Here is a 27048-nt window from a genome sequence, read left to right as displayed (position 1 = left end):
TAACTTTTTAGTTCACTTTTATAACATGTACACGACAGTTCTGGTGGAAGGGGGAAAAACAGCCTTGGAATCAAAAGAAATCTCACAAATTTATTAAAATGTTTCATTATATAATTCTGGGTTTATACTGAATGTAAAGAAATAATTCAGGGCTGGGGATGTAACTTAGCAGTAGTGATCGCCTAGCATGCACAATGCCCTGGGTTCAATTCCGAATACCTCTAAGAGAAATTTTTTTTAAAAAAATTCAGATTTGACCTCAAGAACTTCATTCTATCTGGATACAGTGGCACCCACCTATAATCCCAGTTACTCAGGAGGCTGAGGTGGGAGGATTGCAAGTTCAAGGCCAGACTGAGCAACTTAGAGAGATCTTATCTCAAAATTTTAAAAAGGGCTGGGGTATAAGTTCAGTTATAGAGCACTTGCCTAACATATGCAAGGCCTGGGTTCAATTTGCAGTACCGAGGAGGTGGGGTTGGGGAACACACATACATGACACTTTGTTCTAAGTGATAAAAAAGAATTTCCAAAGGTTTTGGTTGCAATATAATGAGGAAACTGCACTTCAACACTGAAGTATCCAATATTTTCAGAGGTTTTAACATTTTTTAAAAAGGCATGTATCACTTCTTCCTCTTTTAAGTAGGTAACAATATTATAGAAATAAATTGGGTACATGCCAAAATCCCAGCAACATGAGAGGCTGAGGAAGGAGGATCACGAGTTTGAGGCCTGCCTCAGCAACTTAGTGAGGTCCTCAGCAACTTAGAAAGACCCTGTCTCAAAATAAAAAATAGAAAGGGCTGGGAAGTGGTTCAATGTACCTAGGTTCAATCCCTAGTACCAACAAAATGAAACAAAACAAAAATAAAAGTAACAATATGGGGGCTGGGATTATGGCTCAGTGGTAGAGAGCTCACCTTGCATGTGCATGGCCCTGGGTTCGATCCTCAGCACCACATAAAAATTAATTAATTAATTAAAGTTATTTTAAAAAAAAGTGGACAATATGTCCATTTTCATTAGGCTTTGGCACAATAACGTGAATGTACTTACACACAAAGATAAAAATCTTAAAAGTTTATAGTAGTTCTGTTTGTCATATTACAACATTAAGTAATAAATATTCATCAACAAGTGGCATGGATAAGGAGTTGTGGTATACTTTATATATACCATACAGCAATGTAACTAAACAAACCATAGCTACACACAATAAGGATAAACTTCACAAATATAAAGTAAAGGAAGGAAGGTACAAAAACATACAGATCATATGATTCCATTCACTTAAGGTCCAAAACCAATTAAGATTATACCACATTGCTTAGAGATATATAAATAGGTGGGTAAATTTGGAAAACAAAGAAATGATTATCACAAAAGTGAGGACACTGGCATTCTTACAAAAGAATGTTGTTATCTTTATAGGGGAAAAGCCTAAGTAGGAGCCAGGCAATGGCACACTCCTGTAATTTCATGGACTCAAAAGAGGCTGAGGCAGGAGGATCCCAAGCTCAAGGCCAACCTTAGCAAATTAGAGCCATTCTATCTAGAAAAAAAGGGAATGAAGTTCACTGGTAGACTGTGTCCAATCCCTAATTTTGCAAGGGGAAAAAAAAATCGAAGAATACCACCAAAGGACATTAACTAGAAGAGTTTTTAACAAACTACTTAAGTTGTCAAACAAGCTAATGTTTACTCCCCCTGATAAAATACTAACACTCCAAATTTTAAAATAAAGATCAGAGTATAAGGAATTTACTACATCCAAAAATAATATTCTCCTTGCCAATAATCAATTGACTCCCATCCAAACCTTATCTCCCTGCCTGTGCTCAGCATTCTATTTCCTCTTACTTCTCCTGAAGCATCCTCACCAACATCCTACTATTTCTTTCTGTCTCAGTTTCTCTAACTGGCTCTTTTTTTTTCAGCATAAAACAACCCCCAAATATCTCAGATCTAAAAACAAAAACAAACAAACAAAACCCCTAATTTCCACCTACCTTACCTTTTTCCTTCTCGTAGCAGAACAGTCTTGAGAAAATACCACTAGTTACTTCCCCAGTTATGCTGGACTTACTTTGCATTGATACCTCAATCTATAGCCATTGGTTTTCTACCCACTTCACTCTGTGGACAACCAAGTTCAGTGATGGATTCTTTTTAGACTATCTTCTCTGGGCCACTTAAGAGCATTTGATATTGACTTCCCTTGTGTTCCACACTTCCGTTCTATATTGATATTCATCCTACTTCAATATCCTACTTTATACCCCTTACCACCTGTTCAGATTCTTTTGTCTTATCCTATTCCTTCAACAGGGAGTTCCAGAGTTCTGCCTTGACCTTCCCCACCCCCCCCCCACTGTCACACTGAATCATGATAGCAGCCATTCCTGTGGCTTAAACAACTGATACACTTATGACTTTCATGGTTACTTTTTCTCTATGACCAGTCAATTGTAAAGTCAGTTATCCATTCCATCAGGTACCATAGAGTAAGCTAAGGTCTTGGGACTTCTTTATCCTATCTCTGGTGATCTTTGTTTTTACCTGATAACATTAGCCGACTGCATTCTGAGGCCTCGGTCACCGGAAGTAGGGATAAGCAAGTAATGTCTTTAGCTTCTGATTCTACTAGTCCCTGTCCCAATGGGATGGAGGTATTCTGAACAAACTGTACCAGGAGCTGAGGGGGGAAAAAAGGCAACACTAAGATACAGAGGTTATTAGGAATGGATCTAAACCTCTGAGTTTATGAAAAGGTAATGATGAAGTCTTGACTGCACTAGGTTTAGAATTCAAAGAAAAACTAGATTGTTATTTCATCAATGTTCATTGTTCTAGTTTATTTATATAACTAAACCAACCCCATCACTTTCCAAATAGAAAATATAAAAATAATTTTTAAATGAAGGACTACTTAAAAAAAAAAAATCAACCACACTACACTGATTACATCTTACAAAGCATTTTTCTATGTACATTTAACCTTCACATTAAATTGGCTAGGACTGAATATGTATTTTACAAAGAAGAATCAAGATGAGGACATTAGTGTCTTATCTAAGATCACATGACTAGCTAGCAGTGCCAATCTTCGAACTTAAGTAATCAGATTCACTAAAATTAAAGTGAGAAAAATGAATGAAAATAAAATGCTTGTTTTTATTAAATATATTTATTAAAAATATAATGCTTAGCCAGACATGGTGATGCATTTCTGTAATCCCAGCTGAGGCAGGAATATTAAAAATTAGAGGCCAGCCTGGAAAATTTAGAGCTAACAATGTGGCTCAGTGGTAGAGCACTTGCCTAGCATGTGTGAGGCTGTCAGTTTAAGACCAAGTACCACACATACACACAAACCAAAGAAAAAGATACCCAATGTGTTCAGAAATAAAATATTTTCTGATATATACAAAATTAATACAAGAATGGTTTGTGGTAGAAAATATTTATATACATATACACAAACACATTACTTATGTTACATGGCATACTCTAGCCATATATTTATATATAAAATATTTTGTCATTATATAAGTATCCAAATAATTTTACACTTCCATAAACAACGATCAAAAAAAAAAATCACAAAAGACAAAAAAATTTTGAGAAAATACTTAATAATATATATTATTAATTTATTATAAAAAATAATAAATTAATACTTACAATCAAATCCATTTGGGTTCACAAAACCTAAAATATTTAATATTTACTATCGGGTCTTTATAGAAAAAGTTTACTGATCCCTGAACTAATAATGATAAACTCTGAAATACAACCCACCAAAAGAAAAGGAAACAAGCTGAGTAGGCTCACCTCTGGTTTGGATTCTAACTCATCTGATAACATTGATTCAGCTTCCAAAATCCTGTAGCTGTTTAGGGAACAGGTTCAAAATTAATTCAGAGTCAATGACACCTTCCCGTTATGCTCATGTTCCTTTAGGAAACACTATGCTCTTTCTGTAAGATGCTGAACTAAGTTGGTAATCAATTTATCCTAAAATAGGGATAAAAAAGAGAGAGACAGCATTAAGAACAGTGAGAAAATACAGCTAAATAAGTAAAATATCCAAAAATCATAACAAACAAAGAATTCAGCTCCAATCCCTTGTTTTAAAATAGAACAAGTGAATTAGGTGTCAAAACCCAAAATGATGTTTTATGTTTCTACTTCTAAAATCAATTCTAAGGAAAGAACTTAACTACAGAAAAAGCTAGAGCCGGGAGTATAGTTTAGTAGTGATGCATTCCCAGGTTCAATCTCCAGTACAGGGGGAAAAAAGAGGAAAAAACTCAAAGATGTTCACAAATATGTGACAAACTGGAAGCAACATGTAAACACACATATATATCCAACAATTAAGGAATTGTTGATTAAGTATGGCACCATCACTTCAAAATAAGGTTATGAAGACACTGCAGCAACAAAGAAAAATTATTACATTAAATTATAAAAATAGGGCTGAGGTGTGGCTCAGTGGTAGAGCGCTGGCCTAGCATGTGTGAGGCACTGGGTTCAATTCTCAGCACCATATATAAAATAATAAATAAAGATCCATCAACAACTAAAAAATATTTTTAAAAAATAAACTATAAAAATAAAATGATTATATTTGCATTTTTAAAACTAGTTATGATAGGCACAGAACAAAGTCAAAGGAAATTCACACAGCTATGATAGTAGTTAATATTGTATGGTAGGTTGGTGTGACTTATTTTTCTTTTCTTGATTTTCCAAGTTTTCTAAAATGTAACTATATTGTATTGATAATTTTTTAAAATACATTAAAAAATAGTCAAAAGTGGAGGTGAAGCTCAGAAGTAGAGCACTTACCTAGCATTCATGAAGCCCTGGGATCAATCTACAGTACTGCATAGGGAAAAAAAATGACAAAATTTGAATAGTGTTTCCCAGATGTAGTGTTCTTGGGACCCTGATGCAGCTGTTTTCTCCCTGTAATTTAAATTCTTTCTTTCTTTTTTTCCCCCCACCCCCAACTTTTCTTTCATTTTTGGGCTAGGGATTAAATCCCAAGGCCTTGTGTATACTACGCACACAATCAACCACTGAGTTACTCCCCCAGCCCAAAATTCTTACTTTCTTACAGCTTAATTTTTCCCCTAGGAATCTGTCATGTGAGTCCTTTATTTGTTGCCAAAATTGGGAACACTGTGTAATCATACATATAAAATGTACCTAGGATGAAGTTTTCTTTTAATACCAGGGTTGGCTAGATAGTTACAATAAGACAGACTTTACAAAAAGGGCATTTAGAAGTAATGGAATAAATATTTATTGTTTGTTGGTTTCTTCTCCCTCTTTCCAGCTGTCTGAGATTCTCATTTTTCATTGTAAAGAAATAACAATTTACAAGATATACTAAAAACAATCCTTTTAAGTTTTTCACCTGAAGTATTATAAATCCCTGACTTTTCTATCCACATTTTTCTCACTCAAGCATTACAACAACATAATAATTTATCCATTCATCTTTTTAGAAAGAAAGGAATTAAGGCTCAATAAATCACTTGCCCAAGTTATTAAGCTGCAAAGCCAGGACTCCTACCCACAGAGCAGGTTGGCATAAATAGTTGAATGAATAGTGATTATATCTCTCTAATTTGTAAGGCCAAAGAACTCCTTTACCGAAATTCCAGCTCACTCTCAACAAGCCAAGAAATTACCAGATATTTGTTTAGGTTATCCTTAAAGTTCCTCCAACTTTGAGATTCCATGATTGTAAAATCTCCAAGAAACCATACAACTATTTACTAACTTTTATATGTTAACAATGATATTTTTTAGTGTTTTTAATCTAATAATAAAACTTAAAAATTAACAAAAACATTTCCTGAAACAACTGGATATCCATATCATAACTGAGTACTACCCCACAATTTTGATGGCCAAGTTTATAGTTTGTATGTGTACTGTATGATAAAATAGAGAAAAGAAGGCACTAGAATAGGTAAGCTGGATTCAAAATAATCACTACAAGAGTACCTTATCAGGTGTACTAAGTTAACCTCTTCTTTAACACAGAACTTACCAAGTATATTAGCTGGTAGTATAGTGACAAATATGCAATTACATTTGTTTCTATTCCCAATTCCAATACCCATTTAACAAATTTCAAAAACTGTAATGCAAATCTTTTAAGAAAATAAGTTTCACTGAGAGTTCACAGAATACACAACTCACCCATTTTAAAGAGTACTATTAGACTGTCTTTGTCTTCAGTATATTCACAGTTGTATAACCATACCACAAATTTACATTTTGATCAAGATACCCTGAAGTCACTTCCCATTTTCAAATTGTCTTTACTATGAGTTTAAAAGGATTCCATACAAGCATTCCTATAAGCAGATAGTAAGCACTGAATAAATATTTGTATATGAATGAATGACCTTTCTTTTGAACTCCAAATCTTCATTTCTAACTGCTTGCTGGGTATTTCTATATATAATTCCAACAGCATCTCAAACCTAACAATGTACAAAATCCAGATTATCATCTCCCCTAAACTTGTTCTTCCTGTTATTATCTATTTCAATTATTGCCCAATTTTCTTCCCACTCAGCTGCAAATTCTAGATCTTTAATAATAATCTCACATTCTCTATATTTAAATAATCCCAGTAATTCTGAGTCCCCCAAATTTATTCCTACTGCAATACCTTATTTAGGTCTCTAGTCTCTTTCAACTACACTATTAAATAGGCTTCTACCTGGTCACCTGGCCTTTAAAATTCCCCTTTCCAACCCATGTTTATGCAACCAATCCAGTTATCCTTCCAAAACACAAAAATGCTTATGTCAACCCCCTTACTCAGTCGTATGCCTCAAAATAATGGTCAAACTCTAACGGTAAATCTCTCCATTTAGAGATAACCTCCCCACCCCCGCCAAAACTAGAGACGAGTAATTCACCCCCACCCCCACCCCAAAATTTGACATCTACTTGAATGCAAAGCTTAAACTAGAACTCAAATCTGACAGACAGCAAGTTTAGTTGCCTTTTATTCTACCTCACACTAAGATAATGCAAAGAGGAATTTCTCACAGCCTAAACAACACCAAAAAAGCTGTCTTTATTTTAAAGTATTTCTTTTATTCTCTTTGCAAATATGCTGTGTTGACCCTGTTGCAAAGTGAGGCATATATACGAATTCTTAATCCCCAAGTTAATAATATTTAGCTTCCAAATGGTAACTAAGTCCTTTTCAGAGCCTCACGAGCAAGTTGAATAAACTTTAATAAACTATTGAGATTCTCTTGAGAAATGTCAGAGGATAAGTTGAACCGGCAAAACGCACACCGCTGTAAGTCAACAGCCAGCCTACGTGCCCGCCTGAACTGTCATACGAAAGAGAAACCGGAGGCCCAGCCCCTCCTGTCCACAGGCGACCCTAATCAGACACAGAAAGTAAGTGGACGTAGGAAAGGAGAGGGTAGCTCTGGACAGAAACATTCGGGGTAGAATCCCCTTGGCACACCTTTCCCCCATCACAAAGGCCTAAATCTAAGGCCCCAAGGTCCGCGGGCAGGCCCCGGGTGCGGGTGCAGTCCGGGAGCCCCCGCTCCAAGAACTCGCTGACTCCGGTTTTCTCGGGACTGTCTTGTTCCCATGCCCCTGTCTCTAAACGGAAGCAAAGAACCCAAAACATCACCCCCCAAACCGCGAGGGGAAGGGCCGAGGCCGCAGGGCTTCCGACCGTCCACTTCTAGGATCGCCAGATCCGGGAGGGGTGTCCAGAGAGGAGAGTTTCCCTGTCCGCTCCAGGGGCGAACTCGGCCCCAGGCCTCTAGGAGCCTGTAAGGGCTCCCTCTCGTCGGGGACTACCGAGCCAAGCGAGTGCCGCCAGTCCCAAGCCGAAGCTTACCTTTCCGTCCCGGACAGGTTGCCGGCAGTCAATCGGTCCTGAATTCCGTCCACACTGAGTATCTTCCGGCTCCCGCCGGAAGCAGCTCGAGCGCGGGACAGGAAGTTTGGCCGCTCCCCGCCCCCGGCGCACACACGCCCACCCGTTTGGCTAGGAGCCGCGCTGCTGCCACCCTTCCGAGGGCAGCAGATGAGGCTGACCCGGCACCCAGCACAGGGCTAAGCTTCCAGCGGCGAAAGCCCAGCCCCCGGTTTCCCATTCTCTCTGGCCTTCAGGGCTCCTAGATCCGCGAAGCCCTAAAACCAGGTCAGTGTATTCTAGCCATGACGTCACTGCCAACCCGCAGCTATGGAGGAGTTCTTCCCCCCGCCAGCTAAGGATCTACAATAGAGGGAAACGAGAAGATTGCTCCTTAAGCATTTGCCAAAGCTCTCAGTGAAGAGGACCTTGAATCTTCACCACCCGAGAAGGGAACTTGTAGAATGAAGTTCTGCTGTGCATATGGGACGGGGTATGAATTGAGTCTCCTGTAGAATTTTTTTAGAAATTGTTAATTTCCCTAGAGGCTGGGTTCCAAATATTTTTAGTATGTAAAGCGCTCTTGGGTGTCCTGATTGGATGTCACCACTTTATTAGAACTTTGATTTGACTTCTTAAGATTACTAATTTTTTGAATATTCACTGCCTTGCGGAAGAATAAAAAACAACTAAAATAGTGACTGTGGAAATAAAGGAGTTCTCTTTAAAAAGGCATTTCAAGGTAAAAGATAAACCAGGCACATATAAGTGGGTGAATGATATCTTTAGGCACACAATGTTCCAAGGAAATATAATTCCTCTTTTTGGATAAGCAGAGTTTGAAGTACCAACGGGATATTTACTTGAAGGTAAAGATCCAAAGCTCAAGTAAGAAGTCAGGAAAAGAAGTGTAGATTTGGGAGCTTTCAGCATACAGAGAAGAGATAAAACCCCTCAGAAAAGAAAATGGTAGAGGAAAAATATATAAAAGAAGAGAAGGCTACTGAAGTTCACTGGAGTGAGTGATTACCAACACAATTTGAATCTACTTTTACTAATTTCACGTTCAAAAATACATTGGCAGCAGCCCAGCTACCCAATAAAGCTTAGGCAGGTGGAACCCAAGTTGGAGAGCTGCCTCTGCAATTTAGACCTCATCTCAAGACAAAATAAAAAGGGCTGGGGATGTAGCTCAATGGTAAAGCACCCAGGGTTCAATTCCCAGTTAAATGTGTGTGTGTGTACACACTGGCAGTGTGTAAAACAGGTTACCTTAAACCACACAGAAAAACATCTTCAATTTTATTGTTTCAAAGCGTTGGATACAATTAATAAATCAAACTTACTTAGAGGTACATCAGTAGGTTTTGAACATTCATGATTACAACCATTGGTTAATTTTCCCAGTCAGTCCTGTTGTTTTCTGAAGCCATCTTTGTTTTGATTTTGGGTTTTTTAGGTGTCCTTGTGGTGGGAACTGACCTCAAGGTCAAGCAGAGTTGTGCTACCCAGTTACACCCCCAAACCTCCTTGTTTAGTTATCTGAAATTCCCAGTAAGTTTATATCTACTTGCTCTCTAATCTTGACAACTATTTGACAATATGTGCACACTAAACTAAGATTAACATATGCTTTTATCAATATATAAATTGAGTTTTTAGGGCTGGGGATGTGGCTCAAGTGGTAGCGCACTGCCTTGGCATGCGTGCGGCCCGGGTTCGATCCTCAGCACCACATACAAACAAAGATGTTGTGTTCGCTGAAAATAATAATAATAATAATAAACTTTAAAATTCTCTCTCTAAAAAAAAAAAATAAAATAAATTGGGTTTTTAGGAAGTCTAGTCAATTATTTGGCAAAACATTAATAGATAATCCTTTGGATTAAATCTTGTGGGTCTCTCAAACCGACTGACTTCAGTCATTTATTTTCTCATATCACTCCCAACCCCAAACCTCTGTTTTCCTTTTGCAAAAACTGTTCCACAAGCTCTGAATCACACCCAACCAACCCTACCCTGCAGTCCTTACATACATATCATACCATTAAGTCCTGTTTCCACCTATCATATGGAAAGGCCATTCCAATTCTGTTCTTATTCCAAGTTTCAGTTTAAGAATCACGTGAAGTTTTTTTTTTTTTTTCCAGTCCAACAAATGTTTACTACATGCCTCTCATATCAAATAGAATATTTATTCTATTTTAAATTAATAGACATTATTAATTTTTAAAAATTTATAAATTTGATGCATTATCAGTTGCATCAAATCTCCAGTAGCTTCAGAATGTCTGATACAATCATGTCATACATGTTTTAACAAAAGAAAAATGGATCATTTTAATTTCAGTATTGTTTTAGGTAATGTTAGATGTAGAGTGCACACATGATATTAAGATATAGAAAAGAGTTAAGTTACATAAGAAAATATTCTTCTGATCACATTCAAATCAAGAGCTATCTGTACTTTTTTTTTTACAATACCTTTATTTTATTTTTATGTGGTGATCAGGATTGAACCCAGTGCTTCACACATGTGAGGCAAGTGCTCCACCACAGAACTACAACCCCAGCCCCCTGTACTTTTTTTTTAAAAAAATTTATCTTAAAAATCTTTGTGTAAGGTGGAAAGAAATATGTGTGATTTTTCTTGAAGATGACAATTATAGAGAAATATCTTTTGAAATACAAACTATCTGTTTTCCGATATTACCCCCTGTCATCATGGACTGGAATGCAGCTGGAAAGAAAAAAAAATAGATTATCTGAAAAGATAAATGTTACCATGAAACTTATTTATCAAGAGGTCAGAAATATAAAATTAGTTTGAATAACTTCTTCCAGGATTGTAATATTAAGCACAGAAGGAAACTGTCATGAAAAGAACGGTCAGGTAGAAGTTAAAGAAAAACTAACCCAACTAACTGTTATTATACCTAAACTGAGTTTACATCAATGTTTAATGTATACAGAGTCTAAAGATTGGTGGAAAATAAATATGGGAATTAATTAAAGGCAAAAACAATTTTTAAATAACTGTCAAAAAGTTTAGAATTGTAATCAAAAAGTTTTATTAAATAAATAAATACAGTACACATTTCTTATGCCAAATGAGTGGGTTTTATGTTTAGTATATATTAACAAAATGTGTTAAAAAATTTTTCTGAAAAAGGAAAACATCAGTTTTCCTTCAGTTAAATGAACAAATCAGAATCTTTTTTTTTTTTTAATTTGTCGTTGTTGTTGTTTATGTATTTTTATGTGGTGCTGAGGATCAAACCCAGTGCCTCGCACGTGCAAGGCAGGTGCTCTACCACTGAGCTGTAGCCTCAGCCCTAAATGAGAATATCTTAAATCTATGTATAGTGGGCAAAAGTTAAATATTGACAATTTGCTTAATATAAACTGCCCCAGAAGCAGCTAATCTGAAAAAGTAACCTAAAGCCTAAGTAATTTTCACAATCCTTACATTTTTTTATAAACTATTTGAGATGTGATAACAATACCTCTTAAATACCACTAAATTGAACTCACATAGATCTTGATTACAATACTTATGAAAACCTAAAGTATGGTTTTTCAGGGAAGAAATAAATGATTAAAAAAGGAGGGGCTGAGGTTGTGGCTCAGTAGTAGAGTGCTTATGTGTGAGGCACTGGATTTGATTCTCAGTACCACATATAAATAAATAAAGGTCCATTGACAACTAAAAGAAATATTTTAAATAAATAAAGAAAAAACAACAGGTATGGTGGTGCACACCTGTGATCCCAGTGACTCAGGAGGCTGATGCAGTAAGATGACAAGTTAGAGGCCAGCCGTAGCATCTTAGTGAGATCCTCATCAATTTAGTGAGACCTTGTCTCAAAATAAAAAATAAAAAGGGTTGGTGATATAGCTCTGTGGGAAAGTACCCTTGAGTTCAATCCCCAATATTAAAAGAAAAAAAAAAAAAACAGGCAAAGTGGTATATGCCTATAATCCCAGCTACTCTGGAGACCAAAGCAGGAGGATCTCAAGTTTGAGGCTAGCCTGGGTAACTTAGTGAGACCTTGTCCCAACAGAAAAAAATGAAAATAGCTGGGGATGTGGCTCTGTGATAAGAGTGCCTCTGGGTTCAATTCTCAATACGGTAAAAAAGAAAGAAAAAAAAATCTGGTCAATGATATAGGACTTGCCTAGCAGGCATAAGACCCTGATCCCTAGCTTTGTCAAAAAAAAGAAAGAGAAGGAAAACAAACAACCAAAACACAGTTAATATTGATTCAGCCTAGCAAAACTAAAAATTAAGAAAAAAAGAAAAGGGGGAGGAGACACCTGAGAAGTAGCATTAAAAGAAAAAAGAATATTTTTGCTGAGCACATGTATATAATAAGTAAATACATTCTTCTTACCTCCCATGTTTTCCAATCCATTTATCATAGTCTCCTTGATCTGTAAATTAAAATAGTAGTTTTAGTATTCTTTAAAAAAATTATTTTGTAATAATGGAGATAAGCCCTTTTTATTTTGAGATGGTCTTGCTAAGTTGCTGAGGCTGGCCTTGATTGCAGTTCTCCTGCCTCAGCCTCCTAAGTAGCTGAGATAAATTATTTGAGGATTTCAAGAACATTAAGAGAACAAGGTCAGGATCTCTGAATCCCAAATTAAAAATTTCTGATTTTCAGCCAACAACTAAGAAAGACATCAGAGTATCCATGGAGAGTAGGTGAGGACACTGGGATGTGCTTATATGACTTTCTTGGAAAGGAGTCTCCAATACATGGTAGAATTCCATAAATATTTTGAATATTACTAATTTATATTTTGGGAAAACTATTGATTTTGTAATATAATCCACAGAAAGTGAAACAGTAAATTTTATATAAAGTTAATAATAAGAGGGTTTCTTCAGTTAGGAGTTTACAATCATCAGCAAGGTAAAAATATTTAGTATACATTTCTTTTGTAGGAATTTTTTATAATGAAACAAACATGGTTGAGGTTAGGTGCAGTGGTGCATGCCATAATCCCAGCTTTTGGTATGCAAGATAAAGGAAAAAATATTTGCTATAATATAATTTAAGTAATACAAAAGTATATCAAGTAGCAGGAAGAATTATAATGATAAAAAATAGAAGTACTACCTTTAGCTTTCCTTCTTTAAACCACTGACTCAGTTGTAGAATGCCAGGCTCAAATTTATCCTTATAATTTAACACCATAAATCTTTCCCTGTAGGGGAGAAGAAAAGGATAATGATCAGAGAACAAGACAGGAGTGAGAGTTCAAGATGAAACCATTCCAGAACTCTAGTAAATCTGTTAATCCTTAAAATATTGGAATTAATCACACTGAGTTTGGTCAGACATAATTTTAGGTGTATTTACAAATGTAAGTATACTAAACTTCTACTGTTTATGTCTGCCCAGCATCTACAACTCCATTTAGCAACAGTTCTGTGATTTTTTTCTTTGTAGATATCTTCCTTTCCCCATCCTCTCTTGACTTAACCCAGCTCAGTCAAATCCAGTAAGTATGAGTTTTCAAGGAGCTAATTAACCAAAACCTAAATATTAAACTAGCTTAAAAATAGAGAGCATTAATTTCAAGGATATGTAAAGAATTCAAAAAACTCCAAAAAAAACCAAATAACCCAATCAATAAATGGGCTAATAAACTGAACAGACACTTCACAGAAGAAGAAATACAATCAATTGACAAATATATGAAAAAATGTTCAATATCTCTACCAATTAGAAAAATGAAAATCAAAACTACTCTAAGATTTCATCTCACTCCAGTCAGAATGGCAACTATCAAGAATACAAGTAACAATAAATGTTGGCAAGGATATGGGGAAAAAGGCATACCCATACATTGCTGGGATTGGAAATTGGTGTAATCATTATGGAAAGCAGTATGGAGATTCCTCAGAAAACTTGGTATGGAACCACCATTTGACCTACCTATCCCACTCCTCAGTTTATACCCAAAGGACTTAAAATCAGCCTACTACGTTGATAAAGCCACATCAATGTTTATAGTGGCTCAACACTTAATAGCTAAACTATGTAACCAACATAGGTGTCCTTCAACAGATGAATGGATAAAGAAAATGTGGTATACATATGTAATGGAATATTATTCAGCCTTAAAGAAGAATAAAATTATGGCATTTCCTGGTAAATGGATGTAACTGGAGAATATCATGCTAAGTGAAATAAGCCAGTCCCCCCAAAACAAAGGCAGAATGTTTTCTCTGATATGCACATGCTAATTCCCAATAAAGGGTGGACTAGGTAGAGGGAGTGAAGGGAGGGGAGGGGTTTGGGTATAGGAAGGATAGTAGAATGTATTTGATATTATTACCTATGTACATATATAACTACATGACCAGAGATTCTACATCATGCACAACCAGAAGAATGAGAAATTATACTCCATTTATGTAAAAATATACATATATATATATATATATGAATTTTATTTATTAAGGAAAAACTATATTGAATAACAATTTATTTCATATACATTCCCCCTTGAATCTGAATCTGGTAATAAGGCAAAGACAGAGGACATACCTTGTGATGTTTCTTTCCTTCTGGATTGCCTCTATCGCAGGGGGCAGTGGAGGAGGATATGGCACATCTTTATTGTACTGAGAAATTTGACCGCACAGGATGATGTGCCTGTTCTGATTCATCTGCACAGAAAAATTTTTGATGGTTACCTCCTTAGACACCTTTCCTGTTCATTGATTTTACGTTTGCCTAAATGAAAACCTGCTTGACCACTATATTTAATCTTCTACTGCCAATTTAGTTTGCTTTGAAGATTTACATATTATATGTATTTAAAAGTTTTAATTAGCTAGCAACAAATTCACCCCAAAGGAATATAAAGGCAAATGAAAATTTTTTTATTTTTTATTAGCTACACATGACATTACAATGATCTTGGCAAAATTTCTTAATCAGCAAAAGAATTATATTAGTTGTCATTGTCACTACATTTATTAGTAGCAGTATTGTATTTCTTTGCATTTAAATAATGTAACCTAAGCTGCAAATAATGGACTATGCATTGTTGATAGCTCATGTTGATACTTCACAACATTTTTAATAAAGAAAATCGTAAATACCCACAATTTATGAAAACCTATTTCCTCAAAGTTAGGGGGATGACTGTGACTTGGTCAATGGCAAGTTAGAGGTCAGAACTTCACAATTTCATTTAACAAATGCAACTGTAATTTTTCACAAAAATTAAGGTGAAAATATAATACTGCTAGACAAGAACTGAAACAGATGAATCACAGTAAATCTGTTAGCATATGAAAGGAGATATCAGCAAACTCTCATATCACTTAAATAAGGATCATCACATTTGTTACAGTAAACCCTACAATTTTATGAAGTTTTTTCCCCCTCAGTATCACATAAAAAAATATCACAACAAATAAAATGCAGTATTCAACTTTGTAACATAAACTGGCAAACAACCTGACTTATCACTGTATCGCTGATGTCACCACCAACATTATCAAAGTAAACGTCCACTCCAGCTGGGCATGATTCTCGGAGTTGTTCTGCCACATTCCCTTTTTTATAATTAATTGCAGCATCAAAGCCCAGTTCTGAGGTCAAAATGAGGCATTTCTCTTGTGTTCCACAAATTCCCACCACTCTGGAACAGCCCAGCAAATGGCCAATCTAGGAGGAATATTTTGAAAATTAAATGGTTTTATATTATCATGTTTATTGTAAAAAGGTGAAAGTATACAAGATATTTTAAGTTTGTGAGAGAGTTCATCACAATTGAGGTTAGATTACACTGCTTTTAACAAAAAGAAACTAATAGAACTGAGGGCAGAAAATGTCATCTTTAAAAAAAAATAAATTGAATAAAATCAATCTCAGTTTAAAATTCATAGTTTAAATCTGATTTTATAAATGGAATACTCAGACTTAAAACATCACTACCTTACAATTCAATATTTTTCAGGCCTGTGAAGAACTAAAAATCACACCTTTAAAATAAAATATTTTGTCTTAATGGTTTCCTATAAAACAATGAACTTAACAGAATTCTATCAAAAGATTTACTTTATTTCTGGAACTCAATATACATTTTCTTACCTGAGGGTTTTTTAAAATATCAGTTTTTTTTTTTTTTTTTTGGTACCAATGATTGAACCTAGGGCCTATTATATGATTTTTTAGCATGAGCTCTGCCACTGAGCTACACCCTCAGCCCCTCATTTATCTTTAGTTTGTGAAATTCCAGGGGGGTCTCTATGATTCTTATCCTTGCATGGATGACAGCAATCCTCTAGCATTTACCATATCCATTCTTGGTTAATAAAGACTGAGACAAAAACCTACAATATACATCATATTGTTGTTAAGAGAGTTTAATGGGTAATAACATCATTTCTACCAAAAATGTGTGAAATAATCATTTAAATTTGTTCACATTCATATTTTAAATTATATACATATATCCAGAAGTTTGATTATGACAACTTTTTTTAAAAAGTTAAATAATTCTCAGAACGTTTACCTGCCCAGCCAAGGATCCACAGGCACCTGCTGCTCCACTGACAACCATTGTCTGATTAGATCCAGCAGTTACATGACCTTTTTCCTGTACTCCAATTAAGGAAGTCAAGCCAGGCATACCTATAGCTCCAAGAAAATATGAAAGGTGTCCATCTACAAGCTGTGGGTCTACCTAAAATAAAGTATATAGCATTTTAACATAATATTAGAAATTCCTGTTTTAAGACAAAGTAGAGATTGTTATGTAATAAATTATGTGCCCCCTGCCTATGTAACTGTATCAAAGATAAGGCCTTTAAGATGCTATGTAAGGTTAAATGAGATTAACTGGGACTCTAAACCAGACGTGGTGGCCCATACCTATAATCCCTAAGGTTTAGGAGGCTGCTGTAGGAGAATCTGGAGTTCAAAGCCCACCTCAGCAGAAACACAGAAGCTCCATTAGACTCTGTCTCTAAATAAAATACAAAATAGGGCTGGGGATGTGGCTTAGTGGTCCAGTACCCCTGAATTCAATCCCCAGTACACCACCCTCAAAAAAAAAAAAAAAGAATGGGACTCTAATCCAATAGGATCTGTGCCCCTAGAATAAATGTAAGAAATACAGGGCTAGGGATGTGGCTCAAGCGGTAGCGCGCTCGCCTGGCATGCGTGCGGCCCGGGTTCGATCCTCAGCACCACATACCAACAAAGATGTTGTGTCCGCCGAGAACTAAAAAATAAATATTAAAAATTCTCTCTCTCTCTCTCTCCCCTCTCTCACTCTCTCTTAAAAAAAAAAAAAAAAATACAACCACTGCCTACCCCAGACAAAGACCATTAGAGGACACAGTAAGAAGTTATCTACCTGCAAGCCAGAAATGAAAATTTCCAGAAACTTGATCTTGGATTTCTAGTCTCCAGAATAGAACATTAATCTCTGTTGTTTAAAGCCACCAACCTATAGTATTTTATTGTGGCAGTCCAAGCAAACTAATAATTTCAGTATGGTTTCTGAATTTAGCCAGACCCAATTTAGCCAGACCCTGCCTCAAACTATTCTTCAGTCTTGCTAAAATTCTATAATATATTTGTAAAGAGTTAGGAAAAAAACTAAAATTCTCTATTAAAATTTTTTTTAAAAAACCCTTTTTTGACCAATCAAAGCCAACCCAAGCAACAAAGCAAGACACCCACTTCAACAACAACAAAAATAAACCTCAAACTCCAACTATTTTTTCTTTCCTTTTTTTTTTTTTTGGTGTGTGTGTATGTGCGTATGTGTATGGTACTGGGGATTGAACCCAGGAATATTCTGCCACCAAGCTACACTCTCAGTTCTTCTTATTTGAGACAAGGTCTTCCTAAATTACACAGGTGCTAGGATTACAGGCATATGCCATGGTGCTTGGCTGTAATAATTTTCACTACTGATGGTTAATATGTACCATAAAAATGTAAGGAAGGAGACTGGGGTGCATCTTAGTGATGGAGCACAAGTGCAAGTCCCTGAGTTTAATCCCTAGCACCAAAAACCTAAAAAAGGAAGATACGATACAATTTATTTTAGTTTAATTACAGAAAATAAATTGAGCCTATTTCATTTTGGTGTTTTATGCTTATATGCTGACTAGGTGCTACCAATAATTATATTGCTCTTTTTCTGTCTATATTCTTATCTATAAAATTAGAGGGAATTGGAACAATATACAGAAAGACTCTCTACAATGCAGGTTTATGACAATTTTTAAATATATATGTATATTAGTTATACATGGACATGATACCTTTATTTATTTATTTGTTTGCTTGTTTATTTATTTATTTATTTTTATGTTGTGCTGAGGATCAAACTCAATGCCTCACATGTGCTAGGCAAGTGCTCTACCACTGCACTACAACCCCAGCCTTTATGATAATTTTTAAGGAATGGATAATTTTGGTAAAAATTTACAAACCACTAATAACCTTAGCTTATTTGTAGTTCAATTATGATGAATAAAATGTGCTGGGCAATACCATGCCTATAATTCTGGCTCTTTGGGAGGCTGAAGCAGGATGATCACAAGTTCAAGACCAGCCTGGGCAATTTAGCCAGACCCTGCCTCAAAAGAAAAAATAAAAAAGGGCTGAGGATGCTCAGTGGGAGGGTACCTGCCTAGTATGCGTAATGCCCTGGGTTCAACCCCCAGGAATGAGAGAGATGAGGCCTGCAATACATAGGAATGTCTATAGTACACAGAAATAGTTCATATATGCAATAGTGATTTACTGATAGTCAGTATCAAAACACTGTGAGATAAATTTGTGTTCAGCAAATACTATTTTTCTTTCCCTTCTAAATTACTCTTCTTCGTTTCCAATACCTATTCCCAAGGCATTTGGAAGCTGCCCTCAACTGCTCAATTTCCACTACAACACTCTGAGAAAAAGAGTTTCTTTACACCTCACATGGAAACCTACTGACAGCATAGTTTTTTTTTTTCTCCAACACTATAGAGTTCTCACCAGCTATGCAACCTATCATTTGATTCATTTCAATTCTGAAATGAATCAAATTCCAGAAGTTATAGTTTTAGTACCATAAAACTGTTCCCACTCCAAAAGCCAATTTCAGGGTCAAGTCTGCTAAACCTTTTTTTTTTGTTATGGTATTGGAGATTGAATCCAGGGGTGCTATACCACTGAGCTACATCCTTAGCTCTTTTTATTTTTAACTTTGAGACAGGATCTCACTAAATTACTAAAATTAGCCTAGAATTTATGAATATTCTGCCTCAGCTTCCAAAGCAGCTAGAATTATAGGCAGCACCACTGTGCTCTGCAAATTCCAAGATTTTTGAGATCATTTAGTCAGGAACTGGGGATAAAAGCCAAATATCCTTATTATAACATAATCATATTGATAGGCTGAATATTCCTTTTTATTTCCTACTAAGAAATTTCTAGTTAGATCTATTGTATTAGAACCATTAAGATTACAAATAATTGTGTAAAGTCACTCATGTAGCACTCATATCTTAGCCTCTTTTAATTTAACCTAAAATGAGATAGAAATTTATGGACAGAGAACACTGAGACTCTAATGAAAAAATATCCCTATTACATACAGAACAAATAACTTGTAGACAACTCATAAGCTGGACAAAAAAAAATAAGGGACAGAAAAGGACCAGAAGATAAGGATGCACCAAACAGCTCATAAATTACTTTGTAACTTTCCAATTCCCTGTAGTTTTCTGGAATGTAGCAAAATGAGAATAGGAAGGCAATAGACAAGAGAACATTAACCTAGTGTGGCTAGAGGCTAACATTTGATTGCTCTGGGCAAATCACCTAACTACCTGAGATGCTGCTGTTTAGCTGAAGCCTACACATCAGACCCCCTAATGAGAAAACACAATCTTACTCAGTATTTCCCAATCCCCAGGAAGTCCAGCCCCTTGGGATCATACATATTGCACATAATTAGGTACTATAATAAAAGCCTGACCTCAATTCCTGGTAGTGCATCTCACTTTTTAGATTGCCCACACTCTGCTTTAAGAATATATTTGCTCCCATTATAATAAATCTTTCACTCTGCTACTCATACCTGATAGGGCCTTAAATTATTTTCTGTGATATGGTCAAGAACCTTTTTTGGATAATGATATCCATCACAATCCACAAACCTCAAAGTCCAAGTAGAGGTCTCTACCTCTGGAAAGACCTCCTTGGACTTCCACATGGGGACAAAATGGGTGATAGACTCACATTTCAAAAACAGTTTATTTAGGAATAACAAGGGATTGCAATCCAGGATGTGCATGCATGTGCATATCTAGGGAGGCAAAGGAAGGCAAGAATTTTTAAAGGTAAAATGAAGAAGTGACATTAGTAGTTTTGAAACAATTATTCTTCATTACAAGGATTAATAAGGGTGGCATCAGTCCATTACCAGAACAGGAAGTTGATAGGTAAGCAAGATGGTTGTTTTGAGGGCCTATCCTTCATGGATTTCCAGCTCCATTTGTTAGGGTTTCACATAAGTGTTTCCATTTTAGTATTAGAAACTTTCACACACTGGTTAAGAATTTGTAATAACAAGCCAGGTGCAGTGACCACTCCTGAAATGCCAGCTATTCAGGAGGCTGAGGCAGAAGGATCTAGACTAGTCTGGGCAACTTATTAAGACACTGTCTCAAATTTATTTTTAATTTTTAAAAAGTGGGGGCTGGGCAATATGGAAAGCAGTATGGAGATTCCTTGGAAAACTGGGAATGGAACCACCATTTAACCCAGCTCTCCCTCTCCTCAGTCTATACCCAAAGGACTTAAAAACAGCATACTACAGGGACACAGCCACATCAGTGTTTATAGCAGCACAATTCACAATAGCTAAACTGTGGAACCAACCTAAATGCCCTTCAGTTGATGAATGGATTAAAAATGTGGCATATATATACACAATGGAATATTACTCAACAATAAAAGAGAATAAAGTCATGTATGGCATTTGCAGGTAAATGGATGCAGTTGGAGAAGATAATGCTATGTAAAGTTAGCCAATCCCCAAAAAACAAATGGCAAATGTTTTCTCTGATATAAGGTGACTGACTCATAGTGGGGTAGGGAGAGGGAGTATGGGAGAAATAGACGAACTCTCGATAGGGCAGAGGGGTGGGAGGGCGGGGTAGGGGGCAGGGGATTAGCAATGATGGTAGAATGTGATGGACATCATTATCCAAAGTACATCTATGAAGACATGAATTGGTGTGAACATACTTTATATACAAACAGAGATATGAAAAATTGTGTATATGTGTAATAAGAATTGTGGGGCTGGGGTTGTGGCTCGGTAGAGTGCAAGGCAAGCACATGCGAGACCCTGGGTTCGATCCTCAGCACCACATAAAAATAAATAAACAAAATAAAGATATTGTGTAGAATTAAAAATAAATACTAAAAAAATAATTTTGATATATTCCACTGTCATGTATTTAAAAAATAAAAGCAGTTAAAAAAAAAAAAAGTGGGGCTGGGGATGTAGATCAGTGGTAGAACACTTGTCTAATATCTACAAGGCCCTAGGTTCAATCCCCAGTCAATGGGAAAAAATAAAAAAGAAAAAAATATTTGTAATAATAAAAAATATTTGAATATTATAAAGCTTCTTACAAAACTTTTATAATATTTATATTATTATAATAACGTTCACTTATGATAACTATTACTTTCATTTTGCCCATGAGGAGACTGAAATATAAAGACATAAAGTTCCTTGATAATGGATAAATTATGCTGAATTACATGAAGCTACATTTTTGTAGTCAAAACAAATATTGATAATCTCACAAGTTTTAGCCTAAAAGTGAACTGAAATCAAGATTTCTGATGTGAAATGGAATATCAATCATAAAGCAAGTGTGTTTCATAGATGGCTATTTCTCAGGAAACTTCAAAGTATATAATTATAAGAGGACTTTTAATTCTTAATATAAAATATTTTTGATGCTTAGAGCTCAGGTTTTATATATATAATTTGAGAAATAAATATGGAAAATTACAACATTCTCTGGTAATCTACGAATTGTCACATACAGTCCCAGCCAACAGTGGAAAAGGAATAAAAGCTTTCCACAACTGGCAGTAAGCTAAAATAAAAAAAAAAAATGTACGCTTTTATTTTTTACCTGATAACAAATGAAACTGAATAAAAAATGTAGAAAATGAGCATTATTGGGAGGGAGGGAGGGGGATCAGATATTTTTATTCTATACATCACCTTTTCAAGGCTATTTCCATCCAGAATAGCCTTGGTTTGCCAGGGCCAATAGAAAGAAGTCACAAAGTCACCTTTAGTCAAATTTGCGTGCTTGCTTAATTCTATAATTCCAACACCTCCACCATCCACCACCTGAGACAGCTGCCAAGGTGCTATATAATCAGTACCAGTGTCTTCATTCATCCTACAACGCTGAAAAAAAGAAGGCACTAATTAAGATAATTCTGTTAAATAATACTGAGCCAGAGTTTACTAATTTACCCAATGACTAAAGGTATATGATAAGTAATATTTAATAAAGTGTTAGTCAAATAAATAAAAATAATATGTATTAATTTTCCCTTCATTTTGGTTATTTTTTATTTTGAAAAAAATGCACTTCTTCAATACACATAAGAGTGTAATTAAAAAGGCTTTTAAGTATGTTCTAAAAATAGATCATAATAATCAAAACAGCATGGCACTTGCATCTAAAAGACAGGTACACTGACAAATGGAACAGAGTACAGAGTCCAGAAAGAAATCCATGCATTATGCATACACGACTAGTGTAACTGCACATTCATGTACAATCACAAGAATGAGAAGTTATATTCTATGTATGAATAATCTGTCAAAATATATTCTATTGTCATATACAACTAAAAAGAACAAATATTTTTTTTAAATCCATGCATTTACAATTGATTTGGGGAGGGGGGTACTGGGAATTGAATGCAAGGGTACTTTACCACTGAGCTATATCCTCAGTCCTTTTTATTTTTTAATTTGAGACAGGATTTCACTAAGTTACTGAGGCTGGCCTCAAAGTTGTGATTCTCCTGTCTCAGCCTCCTGAGTCACTGGGATTATAGGCATGTGCTTCCATGAATGCCTGGCTATAATTGATTTTTGACAAAAATGCCAACAACACACAATGGGAAAAATAATACTTCAATAAATGATATAGGAGAAAATGAAAAAATCCACATGCAGAAGAATGAAATTAGACTTACCCTATATACAAAAATCAATTCAAAATGGATTTTAAAATTAAGCGTAAGATGTGAAACAAGCCAAGCATGATGGCACATACCTATAATCTCAGGTACTTGGAGGCTGAGGCCAGAGGATACCCAAGTTTGAGGCCAGCCTCAGCAACTGAGTGACACCTGTCTCAAAATAAAAAAGCTGGGGGTGGGGGTGCTGGGGGTTGTGGCTCAGCAGTAGAACACTCACCTAGCACGTGTGAGATGCTGGGTTTGATCCTCAGCACCACATAATAAATAAATAAAATTAGATTGTGGTGTTAATTGTGAAACTCTATAAATGATACGAAAAATCATTGACAAATGAAACTGAATAACAAATGTAGAAAATGAGCATTATTGGGAGGTGTACACTTTTAATACTTTAAGTGTGATATGTCAATTGTATTTCAATAAAACTTTAAAAAATTAAGGAAATTTAAGTAGTAGTACATGCATTGTGGTAGCAAAAGTAATACAAAATACTGTTTTGATTCTTTCAATGGACTATGGCATTTTAGATACACTTAAATGTTACCAATGATTTTTTTAAACTGTTTACTTTGTATGGAAGCAAACTAGCAACATATGTGTAACATTGTCCCCACTTTTGGGAAGTGTCCTTGGCAAAGTTACTTTAGCTTCCCTTCCTTTGTCTGTACTAAATTCTAAAGAAAATCCACACCTAAATGATTAAGATGTTGCCTACTAAATAATTTTTCTTTGGATTTATAAAACCAAAACATTTGGTTAACTTCAGATTATATTGGAATATGGAACTCTCCTCCTTATTCTTTAGTTTGGTGCATCAACTAACACAAAGCAGGTACATTTGCAGTAAGGTTAAGCCTGCTGTTTATCTGAAGAAACTAGACCCAGTAAGTCAAGGTTGTTTTATTTGTTTGGTTGGCTGGTTTTGGTTTTGGTTTTGTCAAGGGTGATTTTGATGTTCTGGCCAAAGTAGGGCAGTGGGGGGTGGGGGTGGGGGCCAGTGAGCAAACACACACCCTTGTTGATAAAGATCCCACCCAACATGCAGTATTCATGTACATCATCCCACTTTTCCTCCCTCTTTCCCCATAAGTCCTTTTGTGTACTTGAGTTCCCTAAGATCTTTTTTGTGGGGACAGGATAGATCCCCCCACTTTCATGGTGCTAGCTTTTGAGTACACCTGATTTCTTTCCCACCAAATCTCAGCTCCCGTGTATTGGCTTTTGAGTGTCAAGCAGATGGACTTGGGCATGACTTGGGCATGATAACATATACAGACCATAAACTCTTCATTTCTTTTGGCCTAGCAATTCTGCCTCCTCCACACAAATAACCTAAAAGAAACAATTTGTATACAATTGTTTCTAACAACTTCAGACCAGGTACTTTTCCAACATTATGTTCACCATCCTCATATGGATGGCCTTTTAATCCACAAGGGACAAAATGTTACAGTGGGACCACATTCTGTCACAGTGGGGGTAAAAACTCCTCTGGCAAGCAGTTAAGACTTTTCCTCTTTGTGGCTCACTCTGTCTCTCAACTGAAGTATATAATGTTGAGGCCCACAGTGTGGCCAGGAGATGAAAAATATGGAAGGCTGCTTGAATAAGGGGCCCCATGTGGTATAGTTCAGTTTATTAGGGGAAAAGACCAAATACAGAATTCACACAGAAGTCTCTATACAATAAAATATACTTCTGCTTGCATGCTACCTCTTATGTATTTCTGGAAAACAGGTACAATAATCATAGGACACTGGTTAGACAAAGGGCCTGACACAGCTAATAGAAAAATTTGAGGGAAAAACAGGGTTTATCCTACTCTCACTTGCTGACTAGATAGGTCAGGAGATTAAGACATTAGCACTGGGCCCCATAAAGGATTCTCTAAAGATCACTCCGTGAAATTAGAAACATTCTGTAGAAACATTCCAAACATTTCAGCCAACTCCTTTATCCACTAGTGTAGGAAAAGGGGAGTAGGATGGACCTGAGTGAAAGCTACACATTCAGGGACTAAAAGGACACAATCAGAAGGTCATGGGCATTTTTCTAATACCTGGTTATCACAGATAGTGATCAACGTCTCTACCTAGTAGCTATATAAGCCCCTAGACTAGTACACTTCGGTGGCAACCTGCTATGGTCTGGGTTCCCCTCTCACCTGGCAAGAGCTTTTTCTTTTCTTCTCATGTGACTAAATAAATTCTACTCTTTCACTCTCATTCTCTGTTGTCCATAGATTTCATTCTTCAAATTCACAAGAACCTGGAAAGAAGCTGCTGGCAGGTCGCTAGGGTCTGGGGTCTGCAATACTAAGCTGGCGCAGCCTGCTATGGAGAGCTGTAACCCAGCCAGATCCCATTAATGATGCTGAAAACTCCAGCCCTGTCTGCTGAGACCAGCCACTGACACTGGTGGGCACCTGCTGCTGTGAATAACTGTGCCTCTGCCACAGAGGACTGTGACCCCACCTGCAATTGCAGCAACAGAGACAGAGAATCTGGTGTCATCTCTAACTCCAGTTTCATTACTACTGTAAGCAACATCTAATACCATACAATTTCCCCACCTAATAACTAAGCAGTCTACAGGGGCATCAGCTAGGTGTCTTAATTCAATTTAAATCTGATATTATCTAGCTGGAAACAGTGTCAAGTCCCATAATTTAAGGGCTCAGTCCCACAAAACTGCTCCACACTTCAGATACCAATCTCAGGCCTTAGATTGTGGTCTAGGCCTCTGATTAACCAGCTGTTAAGTCAGGGTTCCAACAACTTTCTCCTTGGGTTTGATTAATTTTCTAAACTGGTTCACAGAATTCATAGAAAAACTTCATTTGCATTTACCTGTTTATTATAAAGGTTATTATACAGAACAGCTAAATGAAAGAGATACATGAGCCAAGGCATATGGGAAGTGGAATATAGCACTTCCATGCCCTCTCTGAATGTGCTACCATCCAAGAATTCCACATGTTCAGCTATGTGGAAGCTCCCTAAACCTAGGCCTTTTGGGTTTTTATGCACATTTCACTGTATAAGCATGACTGATTAAATCATTAGCCAATGATGATCAACTTAATATTCAGCTCTGGGCAGTCCTCTTCAAGGAGGTTGGGAGGTGGAAATAAAAGTTTCAAACCTCTAATCATGGGTCTGGGGTTGTAGCTCAGTGGTAGAACACCTGCCTCATATGCATGAGGCACTGGGTATTATCCTTAGCACCACATAAAAATAAATAAATAAATATATTAGGTCCACCTGCAACTAAAAAAATATATTAAAAAAAAAAAAACCCGCTAATCATATGGTTGGTTCTTCTGGCAACTAGCCCCAACCCTAAGACTATCCAGGAGCTGCCCCAGGCATCAAAATATGTATTAACATACAAAAAGACACATTGCTTTGGAAATTCCAAGGGTTTTAGGAGTCATGTACTAGTAAACTGAGAGGAAGATCAAGTATCTCAATATAAATCACAATATCACACAAGTAATTACTTATAAGTAAAAAACAAGTCAATACAATAGAACATCATGCAGCCAACAAAATAACCACATCTGATCTAGTTTTTAATATGGAGATGTGCATATACAGTCACTTAAACATATAAAAGCAAAGCCAAGTGTGCTACTACATGACTATAGTTCCAGGTACTTGGGAGGCTGAGGTGGGAGGAGGTCTGGAGTCCAAAATTTCTAGCCAGCCTGCTCAACATAGGGAAAGTCTGCCTTGAAAAGAGCGGTGGAGAAAGAGAGATTAGGGCTTGTGATATGGCTCAGTGACAAGACACTTGCCTAGCATGCATAAGGCCCTGTGTGTGATCTTC

General features: G+C 36.2%; 2 protein-coding genes across 16 annotated transcripts in view; both read right to left on the bottom strand.

Annotated features, from left to right (window-relative positions):
* Znf410 (zinc finger protein 410) overlaps window positions 1–9072 on the bottom strand; it is a 37433-nt gene extending 28361 nt beyond the window's left edge. For 7 of the 12 annotated variants that reach the window (XR_002483522.3, XM_078050514.1, XM_078050515.1 and 4 more), the window contains exons 1-4: window positions 7910–9072; window positions 4858–4893; window positions 3838–3895; window positions 2563–2698 (exon numbers count right to left, since the gene is read on the bottom strand). Coding sequence is in view for 11 of the 12 variants with exons in the window: in XM_078050514.1 (XP_077906640.1) it covers window positions 2563–2698; window positions 3838–3895; window positions 4858–4868 (205 nt within the window). In the remaining variant the exon portion in view is untranslated. Of the gene's footprint in view, window positions 1–2562; window positions 2699–3837; window positions 4021–4857; window positions 6192–7909 lie in introns of those variants that run through there. The other 5 variants (XM_078050516.1, XM_078050517.1, XM_078050519.1 and 2 more) reach the window with 5 other exon arrangements.
* Window positions 9073–9216: 144 nt separating this feature from the next.
* Window positions 9217–27048, bottom strand: part of Ptgr2 (prostaglandin reductase 2) — a 42115-nt gene continuing 24283 nt past the window's right edge. For 2 of the 4 annotated variants that reach the window (XM_078050533.1, XM_078050536.1), the window contains 7 exons: window positions 22217–22408; window positions 16472–16642; window positions 15412–15621; window positions 14491–14612; window positions 13054–13141; window positions 12322–12361; window positions 10627–11785 (listed from right to left, as the gene is read on the bottom strand). In XM_078050533.1, coding sequence (XP_077906659.1) covers window positions 11706–11785; window positions 12322–12361; window positions 13054–13141; window positions 14491–14612; window positions 15412–15621; window positions 16472–16642; window positions 22217–22408 — 903 coding nt within the window. In that variant the 3' untranslated portion in view covers window positions 10627–11705. Of the gene's footprint in view, window positions 11786–12321; window positions 12362–13053; window positions 13142–14490; window positions 14613–15411; window positions 15622–16471; window positions 16643–22216; window positions 22409–27048 lie in introns of all 4 variants that reach the window. The other 2 variants (XM_005321216.5, XM_078050537.1) reach the window with 2 other exon arrangements.

Source organism: Ictidomys tridecemlineatus, chromosome 5 (genome assembly GCF_052094955.1).
Source record: "Ictidomys tridecemlineatus isolate mIctTri1 chromosome 5, mIctTri1.hap1, whole genome shotgun sequence".
In the NCBI taxonomy this organism is placed as follows: domain Eukaryota; kingdom Metazoa; phylum Chordata; class Mammalia; order Rodentia; family Sciuridae; genus Ictidomys; species Ictidomys tridecemlineatus.
This window is presented reverse-complemented; position numbering and strand designations above follow the sequence as displayed.